Source organism: Botrytis deweyae (genome assembly GCF_014898535.1).
Source record: "Botrytis deweyae strain B1 chromosome Unknown BDEW_017, whole genome shotgun sequence".
Classification (NCBI taxonomy): Eukaryota; Fungi; Ascomycota; class Leotiomycetes; order Helotiales; family Sclerotiniaceae; genus Botrytis; species Botrytis deweyae.
Genome location: NW_024066224.1, coordinates 634,823 through 655,504, shown reverse-complemented (window position 1 = coordinate 655,504; position 20,682 = coordinate 634,823). Strand labels below are relative to the sequence as shown.

At 42.5% G+C, this 20,682-nt stretch overlaps 9 protein-coding genes across 9 annotated transcripts; 4 read left to right on the top strand and 5 right to left on the bottom strand.

Annotated features, from left to right (window-relative positions):
- Positions 1–8: 8 nt before the first annotated feature.
- Positions 9–960, bottom strand: EAE98_007432 (uncharacterized protein; the record flags this gene model as incomplete). The annotated part of the gene is made up of 4 exons (XM_038955055.1): positions 891–960; positions 723–838; positions 648–690; positions 9–245 (listed from the first exon to the last, which is right to left on the bottom strand). Exons 1-4 carry the CDS (start codon positions 903–905, stop codon positions 9–11), a joined length of 411 nt encoding a protein of 136 aa, XP_038808705.1. The 5' UTR covers positions 906–960.
- A 1,883-nt stretch (positions 961–2,843) lies between these two features.
- Positions 2,844–4,595, bottom strand: EAE98_007431 (uncharacterized protein; the record flags this gene model as incomplete). Its single annotated transcript, XM_038955054.1, has 3 exons — positions 2,844–3,992; positions 4,068–4,337; positions 4,392–4,595. The coding sequence occupies 3 exons, from the start codon at positions 4,593–4,595 to the stop codon at positions 2,844–2,846; spliced, it is 1,623 nt and encodes a 540-aa protein (XP_038808704.1).
- Positions 4,596–5,183: 588 nt separating this feature from the next.
- Positions 5,184–6,165, bottom strand: EAE98_007430 (uncharacterized protein; the record flags this gene model as incomplete). The annotated part of the gene is made up of 2 exons (XM_038955053.1): positions 5,184–5,807; positions 5,869–6,165. The coding sequence occupies 2 exons, from the start codon at positions 6,163–6,165 to the stop codon at positions 5,184–5,186; spliced, it is 921 nt and encodes a 306-aa protein (XP_038808703.1).
- Positions 6,166–7,042: 877 nt separating this feature from the next.
- EAE98_007429 (uncharacterized protein) lies at positions 7,043–7,616 on the top strand (the record flags this gene model as incomplete). The annotated part of the gene is made up of 2 exons (XM_038955052.1): positions 7,043–7,141; positions 7,197–7,616. The coding sequence occupies 2 exons, from the start codon at positions 7,043–7,045 to the stop codon at positions 7,614–7,616; spliced, it is 519 nt and encodes a 172-aa protein (XP_038808702.1).
- A 1,571-nt stretch (positions 7,617–9,187) lies between these two features.
- Positions 9,188–11,853, bottom strand: EAE98_007428 (uncharacterized protein). The gene is made up of 2 exons (XM_038955051.1): positions 11,548–11,853; positions 9,188–11,494 (listed from the first exon to the last, which is right to left on the bottom strand). Exons 1-2 carry the CDS (start codon positions 11,707–11,709, stop codon positions 10,175–10,177), a joined length of 1,482 nt encoding a protein of 493 aa, XP_038808701.1. The 5' UTR covers positions 11,710–11,853; the 3' UTR covers positions 9,188–10,174.
- Positions 11,854–12,053: 200 nt separating this feature from the next.
- EAE98_007427 (uncharacterized protein) lies at positions 12,054–13,376 on the top strand. Its single transcript, XM_038955050.1, has 4 exons — positions 12,054–12,151; positions 12,217–12,269; positions 12,325–13,104; positions 13,151–13,376. The coding sequence occupies exons 1-4, from the start codon at positions 12,119–12,121 to the stop codon at positions 13,251–13,253; spliced, it is 969 nt and encodes a 322-aa protein (XP_038808700.1). The 5' UTR covers positions 12,054–12,118; the 3' UTR covers positions 13,254–13,376.
- Positions 13,377–13,893: 517 nt separating this feature from the next.
- EAE98_007426 (uncharacterized protein) lies at positions 13,894–15,060 on the top strand (the record flags this gene model as incomplete). Its single annotated transcript, XM_038955049.1, has 1 exon — positions 13,894–15,060. One exon carries the CDS (start codon positions 13,894–13,896, stop codon positions 15,058–15,060), a length of 1,167 nt encoding a protein of 388 aa, XP_038808699.1.
- Positions 15,061–15,730: 670 nt separating this feature from the next.
- Positions 15,731–17,920, top strand: EAE98_007425 (uncharacterized protein; the record flags this gene model as incomplete). Its single annotated transcript, XM_038955048.1, has 1 exon — positions 15,731–17,920. The coding sequence occupies one exon, from the start codon at positions 15,731–15,733 to the stop codon at positions 17,918–17,920; it is 2,190 nt and encodes a 729-aa protein (XP_038808698.1).
- Positions 17,921–18,449: 529 nt separating this feature from the next.
- EAE98_007424 (uncharacterized protein) lies at positions 18,450–18,878 on the bottom strand (the record flags this gene model as incomplete). The annotated part of the gene is made up of 1 exon (XM_038955047.1): positions 18,450–18,878. One exon carries the CDS (start codon positions 18,876–18,878, stop codon positions 18,450–18,452), a length of 429 nt encoding a protein of 142 aa, XP_038808697.1.
- Between the last annotated feature and the right edge of the window lie 1,804 nt (positions 18,879–20,682).

Sequence of the window (20,682 nt, the reverse complement as noted above, 5' to 3'; positions counted from 1 at the left end):
CATAGACTCTACTCAGCAATGAGAGCAACCTTAACACCATTCCGACTACTTGTTGAAACCCGCAACTCTTCCACCCATTCTTTCACCTCGTCTCTACACTCCAGATACTTCCATTTTTGAGCCATACGTGCTAATGTGTATGCGATTTCTATTTCTGCGGGATGCTGGGCGGGACATGTACGAATGCCACATCCAAAAGGTATGTAGGCTGCTCCTGGACGGAGAGATGGGTCTTCCCAGCGGGACTGGAGGGGTTGTTAATCAATTTAGGGAGGGCTAAGAGATGGCGTGCGAATGGAGAGAGGACATTAATGATTGGATGGGTGACATGAAAGTGGGAGAGCTGAATTCGGGAGAGTTGAATTCGGGAGAGTTGAATTCGGGAGAGCTGAATTCGGGAATGCGAATGTTGATTCGAATTTCGAAAGGTTCGGAAAGGAAAAAGAAAGTCATTCCAGATTGAATAAGGAGATTACAGACTTAGAGATGTATCAACGGGACATTGGATGCATCAAAAACATGGAAAACTTGGGGCTGACTATAAATCTGTGCACCCACTGATGGGTTCGGTGAAATGTTTTGGGGATGTACGTCTTATGGGGTGGACAGAGTGCGGCCATGGGGAATGAGAAATCTGCTCGACTTACGGGGATGAATTTATCTCCATCTAGCTGAAAGCAATCTGCTAGTCTGTGAGGATTATACAGAGGGGTGATAATCACAGTGTCTTTTCGAATAAATATGGGAGATTTACCATCGGGACGCCACCTCTTGGAAGAACCCCATCCTTGTATGCTTTTCGTGAAGCGATACTAGCTACCGGATAAAGACGAAGTGCCTAAGAGTATCTATTTAGCGATTTCCGGTAAAGATCGACCGGGGTTACTCACTTTGTTTGATGACATTCTGCAAATATTTCAATGTTCTCAAATTATCATGTGTAAATCTCGAGATCGAGGTACCATGAGCTTCTAATACTTCTTGACGAAGCTTTTCCCACACGCTTGGGTTTCAAGAGAGTTGGAGTAGTACATTCCCGCTGGTGATAGCGCTAGATTCGTGTCCCGCAAGGAACGCATGTAGAATTTGACTTCGAAGTTCGCTACGATTGTCGGTCTGCATAGCCATATCGTGTAGTCGAACAGACTTATATCCAGATCTATCTTTTTCGGCAGCTCGCTCTTTTGACAGACGATTGGCACGGTATTTTATCGCTTTGTCAACGTAAAAGTCGGCGAATGCATGTACTACTTTGATAGAATCATAGTTATTTCTTGTCACAATCCAGGAAGGCCAGTTTTCCTAGCTGTAGGCGTGGTCCAGTGCCAAATTGACCGTAGTGGAAAGCGTCGAGAAATTACTGGGATCGAGTAGGTTGCTCCGGAGAAAGCATGTCCATGGATTCGCCGAAGAGAAATTCAGTAGACGTATCGATGAACTAGATACATAGAAATGTAAGCATTGGAATCACATCAAAGAAGCTCAATTCACAAAGATTTTTGGAAGTCGAAATACTACTTTGCATAACAGTGGTTTCAAATCAACAGTGGATCCATCTTCCGGTAACAGTTTCAAGAACTTTTACAGATTCTTCTCGAATGCAGGTAGATTGGCAACATTAGTTCTGGTGAAGGTTGTGCGCATCAGAGTACGTGAATGCTGCCAAAATGGACCATCCTATCATTCAGTGTCATTGATAATTTTTGAAAGAATATTCTCCATAAGTAAAGGCAACGCGAACTTTTCGTAAAAGCACATGGGCCTACGAAACGCGTCGCCGAATCAAGACTGGCAATGAAAATCTCGACATTGAAGTGGAACTATGATCACCATTGTGAATACACCCTCGCCTAAGAAAGAAAGGGTTGTAGATCTCCTCAGAGCCTGTACTCCATAATCTTTGAAGTTTAAACCAAGCATTGTCTGTACATTCAAAGGGTCAATAGTAGCAATCATAGGAGCACCAAGTAGAATCGCGGCAAATGTGTCTCCATACTGTTCAAATCGAATGGTCCATCTTTCTAGTTGTTTGGACTGCTTTGTATGCGGATAATTGGGAGGACGTTGACAGCCATGTTCGCTTTTGATTTGCTGGCGCTTTCTCCAAAGGCGTAAAATTGAAAAGAGAAAGTAGAGTACCGAGACAACTAATGGAAACGACGTGAGACATATCATTTGCGTCATATTTGACAACCGGAATAAGAGGTATGTATCGGGAGTACTGATATCAGAAAAGGCTGCGATGGATATGATTTCCCATGCCCATCAACAGTTGGTCTACTTCTCACGCAGCTTAGGCTTCCTTCGACACACAGAGAAATCTGTTTGATTGACATCATAGGTTCAAACCCCGATTTTACAACTATTGCAATACGGTGCCGCAAGATGATTTAACCGTAGATGGGATAAGAGATAAATGAAGTTCTAGCGTATGTTTTCCCGCCACTTAGCAAGTAAAACATTCCCGGGTTTGGTGCAGATTTCTTCATCAGTCTGTGAATCCGAAGCCAGCGAGGTGACAGAAAAGGCGGTGGCAGATAAAACAAACAATCATGCCAAGACATCAACAGAGAATGGCGAGTAACCTTAATGATGGACGGTCATGTGATTGATTCACACGGGCCCAATCCGAAAAAAATCCTCAATGCTCATCCTCATGAGCTTTTCATTCTATCCTCATCTTTTCATTCTATCCTTGATACGCAGTAAGAGTTTCACGGTCACAAGGATAGATGAGGTATGTGTGTGGGATACTCATTTCATTTATTGAGAGCTAACTCATCAAGACCATAATAACATACAGGTAAAGCGCCGCGCTAGACTAAAAGTGGACCAGAAAGAGATTAAGAAAGTTGAGCTTCACGAAGTTTCGATGGTTCCAGCGCAGATTCTACGTGGTGGTTCATCATCGGTGCAACGCTCTTCAAGAAGCATGCAGCTACACCGCTTGCTGCAAGAAGAGAAGCCACCGCGATCCAAACATATTTCCACGCCTCCACACTCTCATCAATAAGAACAGGTGCATTGGTATTGGCAGCAATTTCTGGTCCTACCAGCTCTGCATATTTGTTATTGTATATAGCAGTGAACATGGTGATGCCGATAACGCCTCCCAATGCACGACAACTGCTACTGACAGTGGCCGCTGTTCCGATTAAGAATGCTGGAACTGACAACCCCAAAGCCACAGTTGGAATGGTGGTAGTCACAGCAGTTCCGAGGCCGAAGAGAGTGGTGAAAGCAAATGCCATAGGGAGTCTGGTTGAAGTTACCATGGCCATAAGACCTGTAAATAAAGCACACCAAAACAAGGATCCGACCAGCATCCAACGGTATGCTTTCGTTGAAGCCATTACCCATCCAGCTGGAATACACCCAAATGCTGATGTAACCAAAAATGGAGAGAGAATGACAGCAATACGAACAGCATCGGCAGTAAAAAGATCGTAGATCTCCTGTGAGTACAAGACATTAACGCCGAGAAGAAGCATACCATCTATTGTGCAAACGAAAAGCAAAATGGGAAAGTTGATGGTTTCGAAAAGTCGATGATCAAAGATTCCTTCGGTGACGACGAAAGCCTCATAAAGTCCGAAAATCAAGAGGCCAATACACCCAGCAGTAAGCGTTCCGATGCATTGTCCCGAGTTCCATGGATGAGTAGTTCCACCCCAGGTAAGGCCGATGATGAGGGAAGCGAACGACCCTGACATGAGGAGAATTCCAATATAATCAATTTCTTTTGTGATAGAACTGAGCATCTTGTGTCGGCCAAGTCTAGGAAGAGGTGGAAAGTATGAGAAGGCGATCATAGCAGCTGTTATTCCATAGATGATGCCGTTGAAATAATACGCCCATCTCCATCCACCAGCTCCTCCGGCATTCACCTTGACAAAAGCGGCAGCAAGAAAAGTGCCAAGAACAACGAAGGCGCTAGCCATGGCTTGTGAGGCTCCCATAGCCCAGGGACGAAGTCTGTTTGGAATAATCTCCTGGATTGCTGAGATTGACACAATCCATGTGCTCGTTAGTCCAAGGCATGTCAGGAAATGTGAAATTTAACTCACACATCCAGCATTAGCAGCTCCACACAAGATGTTGCCTCCTATGATTTGAAGTATCTTCTCTGCTTTTCCTGCAATTACGCTACCAATCAAACCAAGAATGGCACCGCAAACCATAAACCATTTCTTTCCTACTCTGTCACTCAGACTACCAAAAATCGGACCAAGAGCGAGAACGACGAGGAAACTTCCGTTGGCAATCCATGACGAGAGAGCTGCATCCGCTGGACTTTTAGCAACAGAGGCGACCTGAAATTTTATGACGGTGTTGGCCTGCGCAAAGGTGTTATTAGTCGTTGATCAGCTAAGATCGTGGAAGGTGCCTACGGTATTGGCTAGAGCAGCACAAGAATTCGCCATCGAGAGAGAGATAAAAGCTATTATAGTCTTCCAACTCAGTTGATAAACACTCCCCGGCTCATCTTCATTGCCTTGCACCACAACAGCTTGATGATGACGTCTGTGGTGCTGTTCAATAGTCCCTCTCTCGCTATACTCCACGTTGTCGGCTTCGGGTTTTAGATCTAACATGATGGATGAAAAAGGGAGTGAAAAAACGTATGATATTTGCGTCTTTCCCGAATTTCGTATACTTGCAGAGTCTTAATTAAGCATGGGCAAATTCATGATATACAGATTGATAATCCCGTCGGGAAGTGGATGGCCCACTACGAATTCTCTCCATGTGAATCGGAAAAGCCTACTATTTGGAATTAGGGTACGGGGTACCCCGCACGCGCGTACTAGATCCATTCCGTCCACTTTCATTCGTGAAACCCCCGACAAATAGCATTATGTTGAGATATCAAGAAACCGTCAAACTAATAATCCACTTTTTAGTAGTGGTCAAAATCATACATTAGGGTCAATATATTCTCTATCAATGCGGGGACTTGGCTTGTTATGGTTAAGCAATTGTCGGAGATTGCCTACTGGGACGAAGGCTGCAATTCTGGAGGCTGAAGAACGAGACAAATTAAAACTCTCAAAGTTTGAAAGATTTTAAATCAAGCATGTCAGGGTAGCTCCGTGTCAAAAGCCAATTGATTACACCGCCATTCGCATATGGGTTTGTTATCATAGCAACAAAGTTTATTATGGAGAAGTCATCTCTAATTTTCAACTACAAGCATTTGTGATCTTCAGCTTAGGCGAAGACGTCACAAAATTTGTTACTTCTTCCAAGTCCCTGGTGCAATCTACCAATCGACCTCTTAAAGCTGACCCTTTCCCAGCAGCCAAATAAACACACGTCCAAGCTGGTAAATCGATACTGAACTCTGGGTGTGATTTATGTAATTTGGCCATCATTTCAATAACATATGGTGCCTCAACCTTCGTCTTCTCCGGATAAGCGGTCTGATGTAACCCGGTCTTGATCTCACCAGGATGAATCGAGAATACTGAGATACCGTTTTCCTCGAAGCCGAAAGTATCTTTTTGAAGCATATTCAATTCTGTTTGCAAAACACCTCCAAATCTTGTAATGGCTGTCTTTGCACACGAGTACCCTGAAGCCCAAGGCAAGTCCGCACCTGCTGCTCGAGAACTCGTGAAGATTATCGTACCGGAATTCCGTTTCTGCATTGAGGGAAGAACAATTCTTGTTAATTCTGTTGGCGCTTTAACGTTGATTTCCATTTGTTTCCACCATTCGTCTGCGTCTGTGATATGAAAGGGCATGAAAGTATTTGTGCCAGCATTGTTGATAAGAATATCGATGGGACCAAGTTTGCTAGTAACCTAATAGGTCATTTCATCAGTATGTGTTCCATTGATGGACCAAACAAACTCTCAACCATACCTCTCCAACCAAACTTTCCAAATCAGATCGTTTACAGACATCTCCGACAACTCCGATTACTTTCACATCCGGGAAAGATTTCGAAAGTTCTTGAGTGGTTTCGTCTACCTGACTTTCGGTCCTTCCAGTTACTGCGACCGAAGCCCCCGATTTTGCAAGAGCATATGCGATATGCTTTCCAATACCTCTACCTGAGCCTGTGACTAGCGCAACTTTGCCAGTCAAGGACTGTTCGAATTGCTTAGGCTCGATTGAAGGATATATTGAGATTCTCAAGGTAAACTCTGGTTTCGACATCTTTTCATTTCGTGTAACAATCTTCCGAGGTTACTCCTACAGAATGAGTGCGACTGAATAATAGCACCATGGAAACAATAAAGCAGAATAAATTCTTCGGCAATCCACTTTCTTGGTGATGCAATTTGGGGTAAGCGGGAGTGGAATGTGGGGGATGTAGTCTACTTCACCCGCCCCACTACTCGGTCTCGTTTTGAATGAATGCCGACCTCAATTTAGCCAGTGTATATCACACCAAAAACCACTAAAAGTCACCCATTTCAAAATTCTATATCAATTCAATTAATAAGATTAAAGATATCAGATTTTAGGAATCATTAAATATTTAATCAAATTCTATATTTATTTTTTCAAAAATAGAATAATCTTAATCCAATCTTTAATTATTCAAGCAATTAAAAAAGCAGAAGTATAAAAATTAGAACTCGCTAATTTTCAGACTTCAACTCCTTAAAACTAAGGCCTAAAATACTACTTTTTATAAGTGATTTTTCTTTCATCATTATTTCTTTAATATTATATTTAAAGATTTAAAATCTTGATGTATAATATATTAATAGATTCTGTTTTTATTAAAAAAAAATTCAATAAAATATCTATATTAATTCTTTTAATATTGAATTTTGAAAATACTGAATAATCACGAATTTGAGTGAAGAATTCGTCTAAATTTGAGGTCGGCATTCATTCAAAACGAGACCGAGTAACGACTCGAATTTTCGGCAACTAGTATCGGCAAGTGCCAATTATATCATTGATTGGAGTTTCGACCAAAATTAAAGTTCGTTGCTAAAGATATTCCCCGCCATAGTATTAATAGAAATTCCACATTGCTATTGACATTTGACATACATCAAAGTACTGAACTAAAACGACCATGGCTTTCGAAATCTATATCCCTTCAAACCTCACATTTCAAGACTACATTGCTATCACACAATGTAGTAGAACTCTAGCTGATGGATATGATCGAAAAGTATTAAACTCGTGATCTAGTCATCAAAGTTCTTCCTACTAACATAAACACCCAGGACAAAGCACGACTTCGGGCATCTCTCGCACCAAACATCATAGTAGACTATACACTCGTCGTTCCTGAATGGGGCCAACAAATCTTCACTGCAGACGCTTTCGTAGAAGAATGGCTCGGCTCTATAAAACTCGGAGTGAAAGCTCTCGCTACCCAACATCTGTTAGGAGCACCATATTTCAAAAGTGTTACCGACTCGGAAATTGTCGTAGAATGGCAACAACTAGCAAGTCATGCACGGAAAGTAGCAGGCGAGGATTACAATCACCCGCATTGTAAGATTGGGGAGACTTCGGATGGAAGATCGTATATGCAACAGACATTTGCGAGGGTAGAGGGGCAGTGGAGGATTTCGATTATTAAGCCGGAGGTGATATATCACACGGGTGATTTCAGGGCGGTGGGAAGACCAGATGAGTAGCGTAAATATTTTGACTTCTGAGTGCCGAGACATGGATATTTTTGCCGAAAGCCTAAATAGGACCTCTTGCTTTTAAAAGTCAGAGATAGATGTAAAATAATTTCTAACCTATGACTGCTTTTTGACGCATTCAGATCTCTACCAAGATGTGTGTAAAAATAGTCTAGAAGTGAACATAAAACTCTGTCCAGTACAAAGCCTATGTCAACGAGGCTCATTCTAACAACAAACTGATTCACAAACTCACTGTGTATAAGAGGCCCGTATAAAGGGCATAGTTGTTATCCAATACCCAGACATTTACCAATCATCATTCTTGATCAAACCTGCATTTTCCAACATTATCCATGCACTCATCAAATCTGAGCTTTCAAATCAAATACGAAATGCTCAAGACAACGATGTAACATCCCATCTGCACCTTCTGAACACCGTCCACTTCACCCCTACATGCTAAGTCCCTCTCATGAAATTCCGCCTCCACCACCACTTCCCGAATACTTTCGCCTCCGGCAACTTAATAGACTTTCCACTTTATCACCCACTCGATTCTACATAGAACACTTTAACTACGTGTAAAGAAAACATCATTCATCTACATTACTTGGATAGTCATTACTTAAGATAGTGCCTGTCTATACATCTCTATTACGGTATGACTCTGAGCTTCTGAACAATCGGACTCCTGTCATCATTTCAGCATAAAAATTTCGTGAGATATTGCCATGGGGTTGCAAACTCGCCGAATTCACTTCTAAAACCTGCTTAGCCATAGTATCTTCGCTCTGTTCGTCTTTGTCCGAGTCAAGAGTTTTCGGGCCTAGAATAAAACAACCTTTATATCGTACCGCTCCGAATTGTCCACTGTTGTCAGTTCATGCAAAGAGAGTTGTCGTTCATCCTCTTCACGAGAGTTCTCGGTATAATACTTTTCAAGTAAATTTCTCATTGATCCCGTGATAGGCTTTTTTTTGATATTTTTGCGATACTCATAGTTTTTGTGGCCGTAGTGATGCTAGTCTAATTTCCGCTTGAGACCAAACAGTTATTCAAGACTGATGCGAGAGATACGAAGACGAATTTGACGAGACTAGTGGTCATCGTTCCGCAGGGGGGTTTCAATGTTGAGAACGAGTCACCATTTTACCCCTTTTTTATTTGTCAAATTGGCGATTGCTGGGTCGATTTACTTGCTGTGAGATGTCGCCGTGATCACCGAGATACAGCTCAAATTTTGATTGCTACTGTATTTTCTTTCATGGCAAATATCTGTCGAGCCCCAAGACAGAATTCCAAGTTCAAATACTATCATACTTAGGTGCGTTTGGATCGATTTTTGATTTATTTAATGAAATCTCTAGTAACATTAATACAGTAAGGATATTCACACTAATATATTTGAATAATATTGAAAAGTAGTAGAGGTGAATGAAAATGAATATTTGTTGAAGATTTAGCAAATAAATCTTTGAAATACTTCAAAAAGTTATATTGCAAATCATTTATTTAATGATCTTGAGTATTTGATAAACATATTTATTTATTAAATAATTTGAAATAATTTATTTTATAATCTTAAGCATTCGATAAATCTATTATTTAGTAAATAAATGAGGTCTAATAAGGCCTAATAATTTAAAATAAATCGATCCAAACACACCCTTATTTCGGCTGTTGGGCCCAGCATTCTAATTGATATTACTCTTGAGGTACACCGTCCAGCAGAACTCCAAAGCTATTCACTCTCCTAGCTGTAAGCGAGTTGGTGACAGTTAACCGGAAGTTTCCTGTAATAATAGAGATGAAGCATCCCACAAAAACCAACGATTCAACCAACAGATTGTCTAGCATCAAAACATGATCTTACAATCCTCAAATTATGAAAGCCAAATTTGCAACATGGTAATACAAAGCAAGATGCAAATTGCATTTCAACAAACACCGTAGAACATTGCAAAGAGGTAACGTAGTAAATCAGGCAGAACGGTGGAAAGATGCGGGTGGGTTTTTATAGTAAAAAAAGCGGCATGTTGAAGGAAGGTAAGGTATCAAAATGAGGCGATACAGTGAACTTGGACACAAGGAGACACTACATATACAAAACTCATAAAATCAACAAATTGCAATGCTTCACCAACAATGCAGTGTATTTTGCTGGAAATAGGTTGGTAAAAATATCCATGTCATAATGCAGTAAAATATGAATTCGCAACGCTTTAGAAGTGTGCATGGCCAAAGGACAGCTTTTAGTTTCAGGGGTATACCAAAGACTCGACAGAATGCGAATGCAGAAATGCGACATACAACTCGGAAGACTAATATTTTCAAACCCCAATCAGGGGTTTCAGTAGTCCGAACCGCATTCCAAATCTGGATAATATTTAACATTGGAAACCCGGAATGTCTGGGTAATTTTTAGAGTCCCAAATGAACTCCACATTCCAAATTTCTTTCAGAACAAATATGTAACATGAACATATAACTCGAACGGCGAATACTCTTCATTGAGTTACTGCACTGCAGAATTTTGTGGGCTTCTCGAGAAGTTTCGATTGTCCCTAGATAATATTTGCATACGCCTCAGTTTGTGGAAGATCTCTACTTCTCTTCCAAACTTTATGTGGATCGCTTTCCATTCTGCCAGTCTCGGGGTTCTTGATATCCCAGCAAATGTGCCTAGCATGAGTACGTAGAAACGCCTGATCCTTATTCTTGTACTTTTCGGCTAAAACTCGATAACGACTCCTGAAGACGTCGGTGTCGATATAAGCCCCTTTAAACCATCTCTCCCCAACTGATGTATCGAATTCTTTTCTGCCATGAAGTACCCTCCGGTTGTTGAAAATAACACACTCCCCCTCTTGTAGTCTGTATTCATACATGTTTTCAGGTGCCTCTACTCTGGATGCAAATTGCCTCAACGCTTTAGCTATTGGTAGGGAGCCAAATGGCTCGTCAAATGTCGCTTGAAATGGCGGCGAATAATTGATGTATTGAATGTTGTTGTCATTGGGGGATGAAGCGTTCCCACCCTCCTCTGAGTGTTTCGATATTACAGGATGTTTATAGTGATAATGCTCCCCAGCATTGCGATAATGGTAGCCAACCTTCTTAGTACTCAATTGAATGTAATTATCTTTATCGAGTTGTCTGGCAGCGTGGAAAGCATCAGAAAAGATGGATGAGCCGCCTGAGCAGGTATTCCGTAGACAGTGAAGAAATTGAAATCCCGGGGGGTTAGCCATATAGAGAAGATCCATGTGTAAACCCAGATATTGAGAAGTATATGCTACATTTTTAGGTTGAGGAACAGACTTGACATCCCAGGTAACTCCGTAGAAAGTGTCCCGAAGATTGCCAATGCGCTTTGCAATATCAACAACTGAAGTTTCTGACTCTGGTACATCTCTAAGTATGAGTAGCCCATAATCCCGAAGCATGATCAAAGCTCTGAATAAACCTTCTTCACTGTTTATGTAGTCATCAAAAGTTACATATTGCAACTTCTGAGCAATGGTTTTCGAATCCCATCTGATTGGTTTTACATCATTGTGACGATCGGAATGATAAGCCTTGAGTGAAGAATGGGTATCAAAGAACTTCTTAGAGAACGACGAAACATGATCTGGTCCGTAGCCTGGAATATCGTCTTCCCAAGAAATTGTTAAATCCCCGTCTTCGCCCGTTGTGGTAGCGGTAGCTTTGATATTAGACGGAATATCAGAAGTTTGAAAGTTCTTTTGCTTTGTGGAAGGATCAACGCATCTATGGCAGGTACAAGAATCGCGGAGGAACAATAGAGGATAAGATACACCGTTGATCTTTATGGCCTGAATGTCATGAGATGTAATCTCAGGGCTGGAAGAGGATTTTACATCCTGACTCAGGTTAACATAAATCTTAGTCGATCGCCAGGGGTGCTCAAGAATACCTGTGGAACACGTGTCTGCTTGGATGTGGGAGATGCGATCCGGAGACCTGGTTGAGCTGAAAATAGCCTTCGACTAATTTGAGAGATGCGCGGGGCAGCTAGAAAGCAACATGATCTGGCAGCTCGGTGACCACAGTTCAGACCAAGACGCAAGGCACTCATATTTGAAATTTCGTTCTTTCACGGCGCGAGTGAAGGATCGATCGCCTGATGAATGAGAATTGAACAATACTGATATGAGAACTTATTCTTCACCGAGGAAACATATATCAATCAGCCTTTACCGAGGTGATTATAGCTTCGATGCCACGTGAGCCCCTCCACCAAGCTACATGATTGATCAAATGGAGCTTGGAGCTTGGACGATTTTGACAAGCTCAATTATGTAATCGTCCTTCCGGTGACCCACCAGATCAAGGTAGCTGCCGCTAACCTTCTTTCAACATAGTGTGCTTTTATTATTTGTTGATTTTCTACTTCTATACCCCCCCTGTGTGCAAATAGGCGTGTGGATTGGTATTTATTTTCAAACGTCAAACTCTAATAATACTACTTCGAGAACGTCAGATGTATGTCTGAAAGCGCCGAGCATCTGAAGGATGAGGTGAGGTTTAACATTTTACAATTGTTACTTGCGTCTCACAGAATCAGGGACTGATACTTATCTAGGGCTCCAAGACCCAATCAATGATAGCTGGTGCGACAGCTGGTTTGATTGCTAGGTAAATCTACAATTGATCGAGATTAAAACTATTTGCGCTCATATCTTTCAATCAGATTCGTGATTGCTCCTTTGGATGTTGTTAAAATTCGCCTTCAATTGCAATCGCACTCTGCATCCGACCCTCTTTCACATCGGGATCTGCGAGGATCTCCAATCTATAAAGGGACGATTCCGACGATCAAACGTATCTTTCGAGAGGAAGGGCTGTCGGCATTATGGAAGGGGAATGTTCCAGCAGAGTTGATGTATGTTTCATACAGTGCGATCCAATTCACGACATATAGATCTGTTACGCTGGGCCTACAAGACGCTTTTGGGGAGCATCGACTACCAGCTGCTGCTGAAAGCTTTATTGCTGGAGCATCTGCAGGAGCTGTTGCTACGACCGCAACTTATCCTCTTGATTTACTCCGCACACGATTCGCTGCGCAAGGCGTTGAGAGGGTATACACTTCTCTCCGATCGTCGATCCGTGATATCGCCATTAATGAAGGGCCGAGAGGCTTCTTTCAAGGACTTGGTGCTGGCGTTGGGCAAATCATACCATATATGGGTATTTTTTTCGCCACATACGAGAGTCTCCGTCTCCCAATGGGAACTCTAAACATGCCCTTTGGATCTGCGGATGCGAGTGCCGGGGTTATAGCTTCAGTCATAGCAAAGACTGGCATATTTCCTTTTGATTTGATTCGGAAGAGGTTGCAAGTACAGGGACCAACAAGAGAAAGATACGTTCACAAGAACATCCCAGTTTACAACGGTGTGTTTCAAACAATGCGACACATATTACACAATGAGGGCTATCGAGGACTCTATCGAGGATTGACGGTCAGGTATGTGAAAGAATAATTCAGGATCTTCTGATGCTAATATCAATAGTCTTTTCAAGTCTGCTCCAGCAAGTGCCGTTACTATGTGGACATACGAACGAGTTCTTGCAATTTTACTGAAATGGGAGAAATCCCAGGAACTTTCAAAGTGATTTAAGGGTGTTTTAGAGTACATAAGAGCAGTGGAGTCTGTAGAGGGGTAGACGGTTGTAGTGATTCTGAGGGGTACAATAGACTTTTAGACAACCATAGACATAGAATACATAATTAGTACCGTGAATTACCCATATCTACCAAAATGTACTCCGCAAAAGAAATTACTTCAAGGGGGTAAAATAGCTAGACAAATGATAAAAAGGATAAATGGACAGAAACGGGTGGATGAAACGACATCAATGCATCGCGACTAAACAAGCCTCAGAATTCACGTGTGTATGCCAGATTTTGCGGTACCACTCTCTCTCTTTCTCGGGCGGAAGGAAACTGATTCAGTCAGTTTATCCTCGCCGTATCACAATTCATTATGGCTTTCAACACTGCAGCTGTTCTCCACAGAACTTCTAGAGGTATATCTTAGTTAATGAGATTAAGTTTGTTTTTATTTATTTCATCAATCTGAGTTCTTCTGTACTGTTGTTGTTGTTGTTGTCGTTATTCAAAATCTCCAAGTGTTTTGAACTGTCCTTTCGCCCAGTCAAAACTCTTACAATTGCCATTAACACCCCTCGTCAAAGTAAATTCATTTGCATGTGATAGTCAACCTAACAACACATCAATATCAATCTTGTCAGAATGTCGACAACTATTTCAGCTCCCAGAGCAGAGCAATTATTATCGCCCCTATTGGCATCTCTACCCGCGGCTTCTGTATCTCCTCAACCTCCAACGGCGCTGCTTCCTCTACTTTCGCCGATTTTACGTCAGAGAGTCCAAATATTATCTTCGACTTCGAACGAGCCATGGCTGCCATTACTCTGCTACGATGATTCAAATGTCTCGAAATTACAACAAGCTATAAAAAATGACAGATTAGAAGCACATCCCGTTTCTGGTGAGGTTGAGGTTGATTGGGAGAGTGAGGTGGAAATCCAATATCGACGACTCGATGAAGAGACCTTACAAGCTCTAGTTGTACTTAGAGATCTTGCTTTAAGTGCACGACTTGTATGGTGTGTTGGCGATGAACTCGGCGGTGGTGATGGATGGAGGATTGGAGAAGTGGGAGCATACGAATCTGAAACCCAAGAAGAATGGGGAAAGAAAGACATAGCTTCTGCAGAAACTGCCTTTACATCGGGGACTTCGAAAACATCTACACAGACAAATGGCAGTCTCTCAAGTGTCTCGAATGCAGCTAAAGATACCGATGCAGAGAATGACGATGATGATGATTACTGGGCTCAGTACGACAACACGCCCGCTCGTACGCCCGCACCAAAACATTCTCCCGCACCCCAGTCTATGCAAAACGTCTCGAGGAGTGCAGACGATGAAGACTCATACTACGCACAATATGCGGATGTACAACCTGCCATGGATAGCCATGATCCAGACGAGGCAGCACAAAATGGTACCGTCGAAACGTCTCTTGGTCAAGATGATCAAATAACTTCCACGCTACAACAAAATCTACAACATCACACATCATCTCATGAGGCGAAACCATGGTCAGAGTCTAGTAGCGGGATCATCAATGGAGGGGATTATGTTGAAGTTGTACAACCACGACCAGGAAGTAGAACTAGCTCAAGTGGGAGTGAGACAGTGGCGAAACTCGAGAAGAGAGCACACGCTCGGGAACAGAGTGAGGTTGGCATCAAACAACATATTTCGACAAGCGTGAAGAGTCTCTACAGATTGGCGAAAGTATCAGGGATTGAGAGGGCCGAATTTGACAGGTTGATTCGAACAGAGTTGGATTGCTTGAGTTTGATGGATGAAGACGAGGATGATCAGTGAGAATGTTTGCTCTAAGTTATGAATACAGTAGCATATTGACATCAGCGATGGAGTTTTGGCATCTTCACTGTGTGGCGTGAAATATCTGGGACACTTGTGGATCATATTAAGGGAATCCATAGCTATGAATGACAAAATCGGCAAAAAAAAATGCCTCTTGCGCACCTAGGTACCTACGTGTTGACTGTTCAGATCGATTGCTCAAAGGTTGCATTATATGATTGTATGATTATCGTCGAATTGTCCCATTCTTACCCACTCACTCAAGTGCACCAAAATATACTCCGTATAGTTCATTGGTGAATGATAAGACGGCTTTGGGGCTTTAAGTTTTCCGGCACCGAGAGTACCTGCCGTTATCAAGTCTCAAAAGCCATTGAAGCACAGACTAATAAACCCGACTTTCTCCAATGATTCGGATCCTTGGTGCTTTTATACTTTTAACGCACCCTTAATTTTTTAATCTCCTCACACTATTGTGACCCCTTCCCTCGAGGGAAAAAGACACGAACACCTAGAATCTGTAGTAAATTTTGGCAAAGGTTTTAAGCAAATGTGACTGTCGAATAACTGAAAATCGGGGGATATCAAAAGCCAATTGCGCCTTGACTAAACTCTCCAAATTTCCCCAGCTTCATCGATCTCGAAAGTACAAGACACAACAATTAAAATGGATCAAGCAGATATACCTTCGTTGCTCTCGAGGCTCAATAGCGATGAGGATGCTATGCGCAAAATGGCAGTATTTAAGCTACAATCTTCCATTAATGATCCATCATTCGCAGATGTGTTCATTTCCTCAGGGGGCCTCACTATCCTGCGTCGACTGATCATGACGACCAATGCGAATACTCTCGCATACTCCCTACAAAGTCTGAGTCGCCTACTGGAAGTCGATATGGGTTGGGAAATATTCGAGTCACCAGGTGCCGGGGAATTGGTCGAACGTGTTGTCGAATTGATCGTTACACATCCACTGGTTAACATTCTACGAGGAGCCATGTCGATATTGGTTGCTATTGTGAGCCATCCACAATCTTCAGGGGGGCGTATAAAAATACCTGGCGCATTTGGATTTCGAGCTCTGAAACCTGCCGTCGCGGTTTATCCTCAATTCTTCGAAATGGTAGTCTCCCAACTGAATTCTGCGGATCATTTACTTTGTGCAAATGCACTGATGCTGCTGAATGCATTAATGCGAGATTCGATTACAAATGATAACGGACAGGGAAAGGATAATGTTAGTAAAAGTAGCGGGACGGGAGAGGAGTGGCCAAAATTCATCAAACGTTTACAAGATTTGGGGGTTATTAAAGCTGCATATAATTTGATGCAAAGCTCGGCATTACAAGATTTGTCGCATCCGCTATTGGAATTTCAAAGTTTGACCAAGGTTTTGTTGGGTAAATGGAAGGAGGTGAAGGTGGATTTGGAAAGACCAGAACATCGACGAGCACTAAAGGGACTACATCTAGCCAGCGCACCCGAAAAGAAAGATCTTAGCAATGGAGCTTCAGAGAAGATAGATACTTTAGAGAATGGCGACAAAAAGGGGAGTCGGAAACACAATCCTGAAAAGTGGAGAAGGTTGGGCTTCGAGACCGAAAGTCCTGCTTGGGAGTTCGAAGCGACTGGATTCCTTGGTATGATGGACTTGACCGATTACGTCAGGAAAAATGAAGACGGGTTTCAAAAGCTTTTGTTAGAGCAATCTTCTAAGCCATTAAATGAGAGATGTCCTATTGCAAGGGCTAGTCTAATAGTTACATCTATCTTGTATGACCATTTCGAGGTCGACAAATCAGATGCAGAGGATGCGAAAACTTATTTGGTATTGGACGGGGTAAAGAATTACGATAAGATATTCCGGCCTCTACTACTCCAGTGGTCAAGGCTACACTCAGCGAGTTTGCAAGCTTTCTTTAGGTTATGGAAAGCTACTGGTGCTGAGCAGGATGATTTCATAAAAGTTGCGGAACTTGTACGCATTTTGGTTGAGCAAGTGGTTGGTCAAGCTTCAAGAACAAAAGATGTTCTAGAGGTAGAAGAAGAATTGGCAGAATTCGAATATTCGAAATTACGAAAGCTACAAATGGAGTTGTTGGAATTGACTTTCGAAGACGAATGGGGTCAACATTTACAGCAAGTGCGAGATGAGCTTAAACATGAAGCTCTTTTATTTGTTAAGGAACAGAGAATAAGATGTCTGCTTGAAGGAGCATGGTTTCCAAGAATTATTCACCCGAAAACCGTTAGCGAAGAAGGATCATCTTCTACCAAAAGTCTAGGAAGAAGAATACCAACAACGAGTTGGCGTTATGTCAAACTTTCACACAATCGGCGTTATCTTCATTACTTCGATTTTGACCATCAATTGAGTAAAGAGCCGACACTTGATCAATTGCTCGAAAAGATTGACTTGAGTACCATTAGTTCAGTCGTTTCCAATGTCTCCGCGTCCCATGACGACGGTTCAAGTATCTCCAGCTCCTCGACCCTCAAAGATACAAATCCATCAAAAGCAAATACCACCACCAAAATTACTATCAATAGCTACGTCACAGAGACTAAAGCACAGCAAGATGATACAGATCCGGCTGAGAAAGCTATTCTTACACTCATGCCTCCTACACATAGTCTTGCTTCGGAATGGTTGGATGGTTTGTTGATGTTGTTGAACCAGGCGCCGATTACTAGTGAAACCAATAAACTTGTGAGCTTGGTTAGTGAGTATGGATTGAAGATTAGGCTTTTGAATGTTAGGTTAGATGAAGGAAATGGGTATGGAGGTCCCCAGGTAGGACAGGGTAAAGTGCCGAGTCGGGAGGGGTTAGATGAGGATTATTACTATGAAGTTTAATGGGGTGTGGATTAGAGTGTAGCGGGTGTTGCCAGCGGGGTCGGGTGGATAAAATATTCTGTATATCAATACGGAAAGGAGAGGACCTGACAGAAGTAAGCGAGGACAGTGGAAGTAGCAGGTTTTTCTAACTTTTCCTTTTGGTATTTCTAGATACCGTGGTTTTTTTGTAATGATACCCTGGGTTGGTTTATTGGGATACTTTTTATGTATAATAGTGTCTTCTGGTTCACTATGGGATTTAAATATATGCATACCTAGGTATTGGTAGATATTTAATCACGTTAATAGCCTTGCATTTGTAAATTTCTGAACATTCGATATTTCAGGACACGACATGACAGAAATGGGTTTAAAATTTCGAGATTGCTACCATATGAAGCAATATACCAAAGACGAAAAAGCGTATGCTATAGGCATTTTTCCGTATCTCTACAGAGCACTGTCCTGCATCTTCGCAACCTTTAATCGTTTCCTCCTCCACCCATCCAGCTACAATTTCAATCTCCTTTCCTCCTCACCTAAAAACTCAAGCCCGACCCCCCTCCCTCAACAACCAAAAACAAAGTCCATTTCCCACCCACCAAATGTTACTTCTCACATAACTCCACTTCACACTCTCGGTTCCCACATAGGCAATCCAATACGCCAATCGGATCCCCACATAGGACCAGCCCACGCTCGCAATGGTGTCTTCGGAGACGCCTCTGAAAGATGCAAAGAGGATTGCCGCCGCAAAGAGGGGGAAATTGTCTAGAGCGTTTTGTTGGGCGGCTTCCCAGCGCAAAAGCATGTTGATGGTGGAAGGGGAGAGATCTTTGGGGGGGAAGTTGGCGAGATCTTGTCGTGGGGCGGCGTTGGAGGTTTTGTGGAGGATGAGTCGGGGGAGGCGCGCGGATTGGAGGAGGTGGGAGAAGAGGAATTGGGTGGTTAGGAGGGTGGGGATGGGGGAGACCATGGTTGGGGTTGTGGTTGTGGTTTTTGATGGAGGGGTGTTGATGGAGGGGTGTTGATGGAGGGGTGTTGATGGAGGGGTCTTGAGAGAGGGGTTGTGGATGAGAGTTGTGTTGATACTGGTGATTTTGATGTTGAAGACGACAAATCAAAATGGACAAATTGAATATGATATAAGAATCTCAATAAATCAAAGAATGACCTCCAAATCTCGGGGAAGCAAACACTTAAGAAGATCCTTCATACCCCGGAAATTCATTAGCAATAGTCTGTACACTGTACAGTAACTTTAAATTTCCGCCCACCAATGCAGAATGAATCCATCCAGAATCCAGAATCCAGATACATGATACATCCCCGGTACTCTTGAACAAAACGTTGTTCGACTTCCACTCGTCAGATTCCCGTGGAGTAATTTCGGTGCATCGTGCCTACAAACCTTCTTTTGACATTTTGCAACTTTTGCTTGCTTGGGAACTTGGGATCTTGGCTTGGATTCTCCACCATCCATCCATCCATCCGCTTACCTTAATCCCTCATCTTATCTGATAGTAATCTTACATGTACACCTACCTACACAAGTGTGGTGGTGTCAAAAACAGAGTTCTCGAGAGACATATCATTGAACGCTACCAACAATTTCCAAACCAAACACGAGTAATGTCCTGAAACCAATTGGCAAATCATATATGCGCCAAGCAAATCCTCGATAGTCACAAAGTTGATTCAAAGACTCTGCATCGTAAGTACCATCCATCCATCCCATTTCTCGGGCATCGGCGTCCGCCTCGGTACATATCTGGGCACGTTTGATGTTCGACAGACCCCAAGCTTCTTCCAACCGTTTGAAACACAAACCTCGAGGCTAGTACCAAGTCGTATTTTTGCGTCCACCTTCACCTCCTCTTCTCGTGATTTTTGCATCTCGTTTTTGCTGCTTTTGTTGCATGTCTGTATTTTTGCCCAGCTTTTACTAAGTCTTTGCTTGTCTTTGCGTTTTGATCTTGGATACCCGCGGCGTCTTGGGATTATCTTATTTGCCGGTCATTTCGGAGGTTTGAAGATTTTTTTCCTTTTTTTGCTTTTTCTTGATCGTCAAGGGGTAAATCTTGGCGTGGGTGTCGAAGGTGCGAGGGTGTATTGTTGTTTTCTTTGTCGAATTTTGAATATTGAGATACAATTGATAGGGAGTATATATACCTATATATATATATATATATATGTCTGTATATATATATATATATATGTGTCTGTATATATATATCAGTCAATGTACTCTGTATTGTCAACCACCAGATCCAAAGTTAGTCCAGCAATTTCCAATGCCCCGTTCCCAAAAAGCCTATCTCTTCTTCCAAGATTCTCCATAATCTTGGGTTCATCTCGGTACCGAGGACGGAAAAATAGCCAAGCAGCTCGTCCAACTCGGGTTTCTCAACTTTTCCAAAAGTTTTTCCACACAACACCAAGACACAGACTAGCATCTTAGGTTCTCTGGGCAAGAAAAACAGATATGCAACAAAAGGCCTTCCAACACCGATTCTCCCCCTGATTATTCCCGAAAACTTATATCCGAGGATCTTGGTCGCACACCCAAGAAATTGGCGAGGTCACCAAAGTCTCTAGGTTCCTGGGCAAGAATTCAGATGTGCAACAATGTGATTCAGTTGCCAAATAGTACCCGCGATATCCGCGGCATACAGAGAGGGGTCTGGTATGACACCACGATATTGGCGAATACGTAGACCAAGAATCTGGGCGAGGAGAAAGATATGCAACGTTCCTTTTGGGGGACAGATGAACCAGTG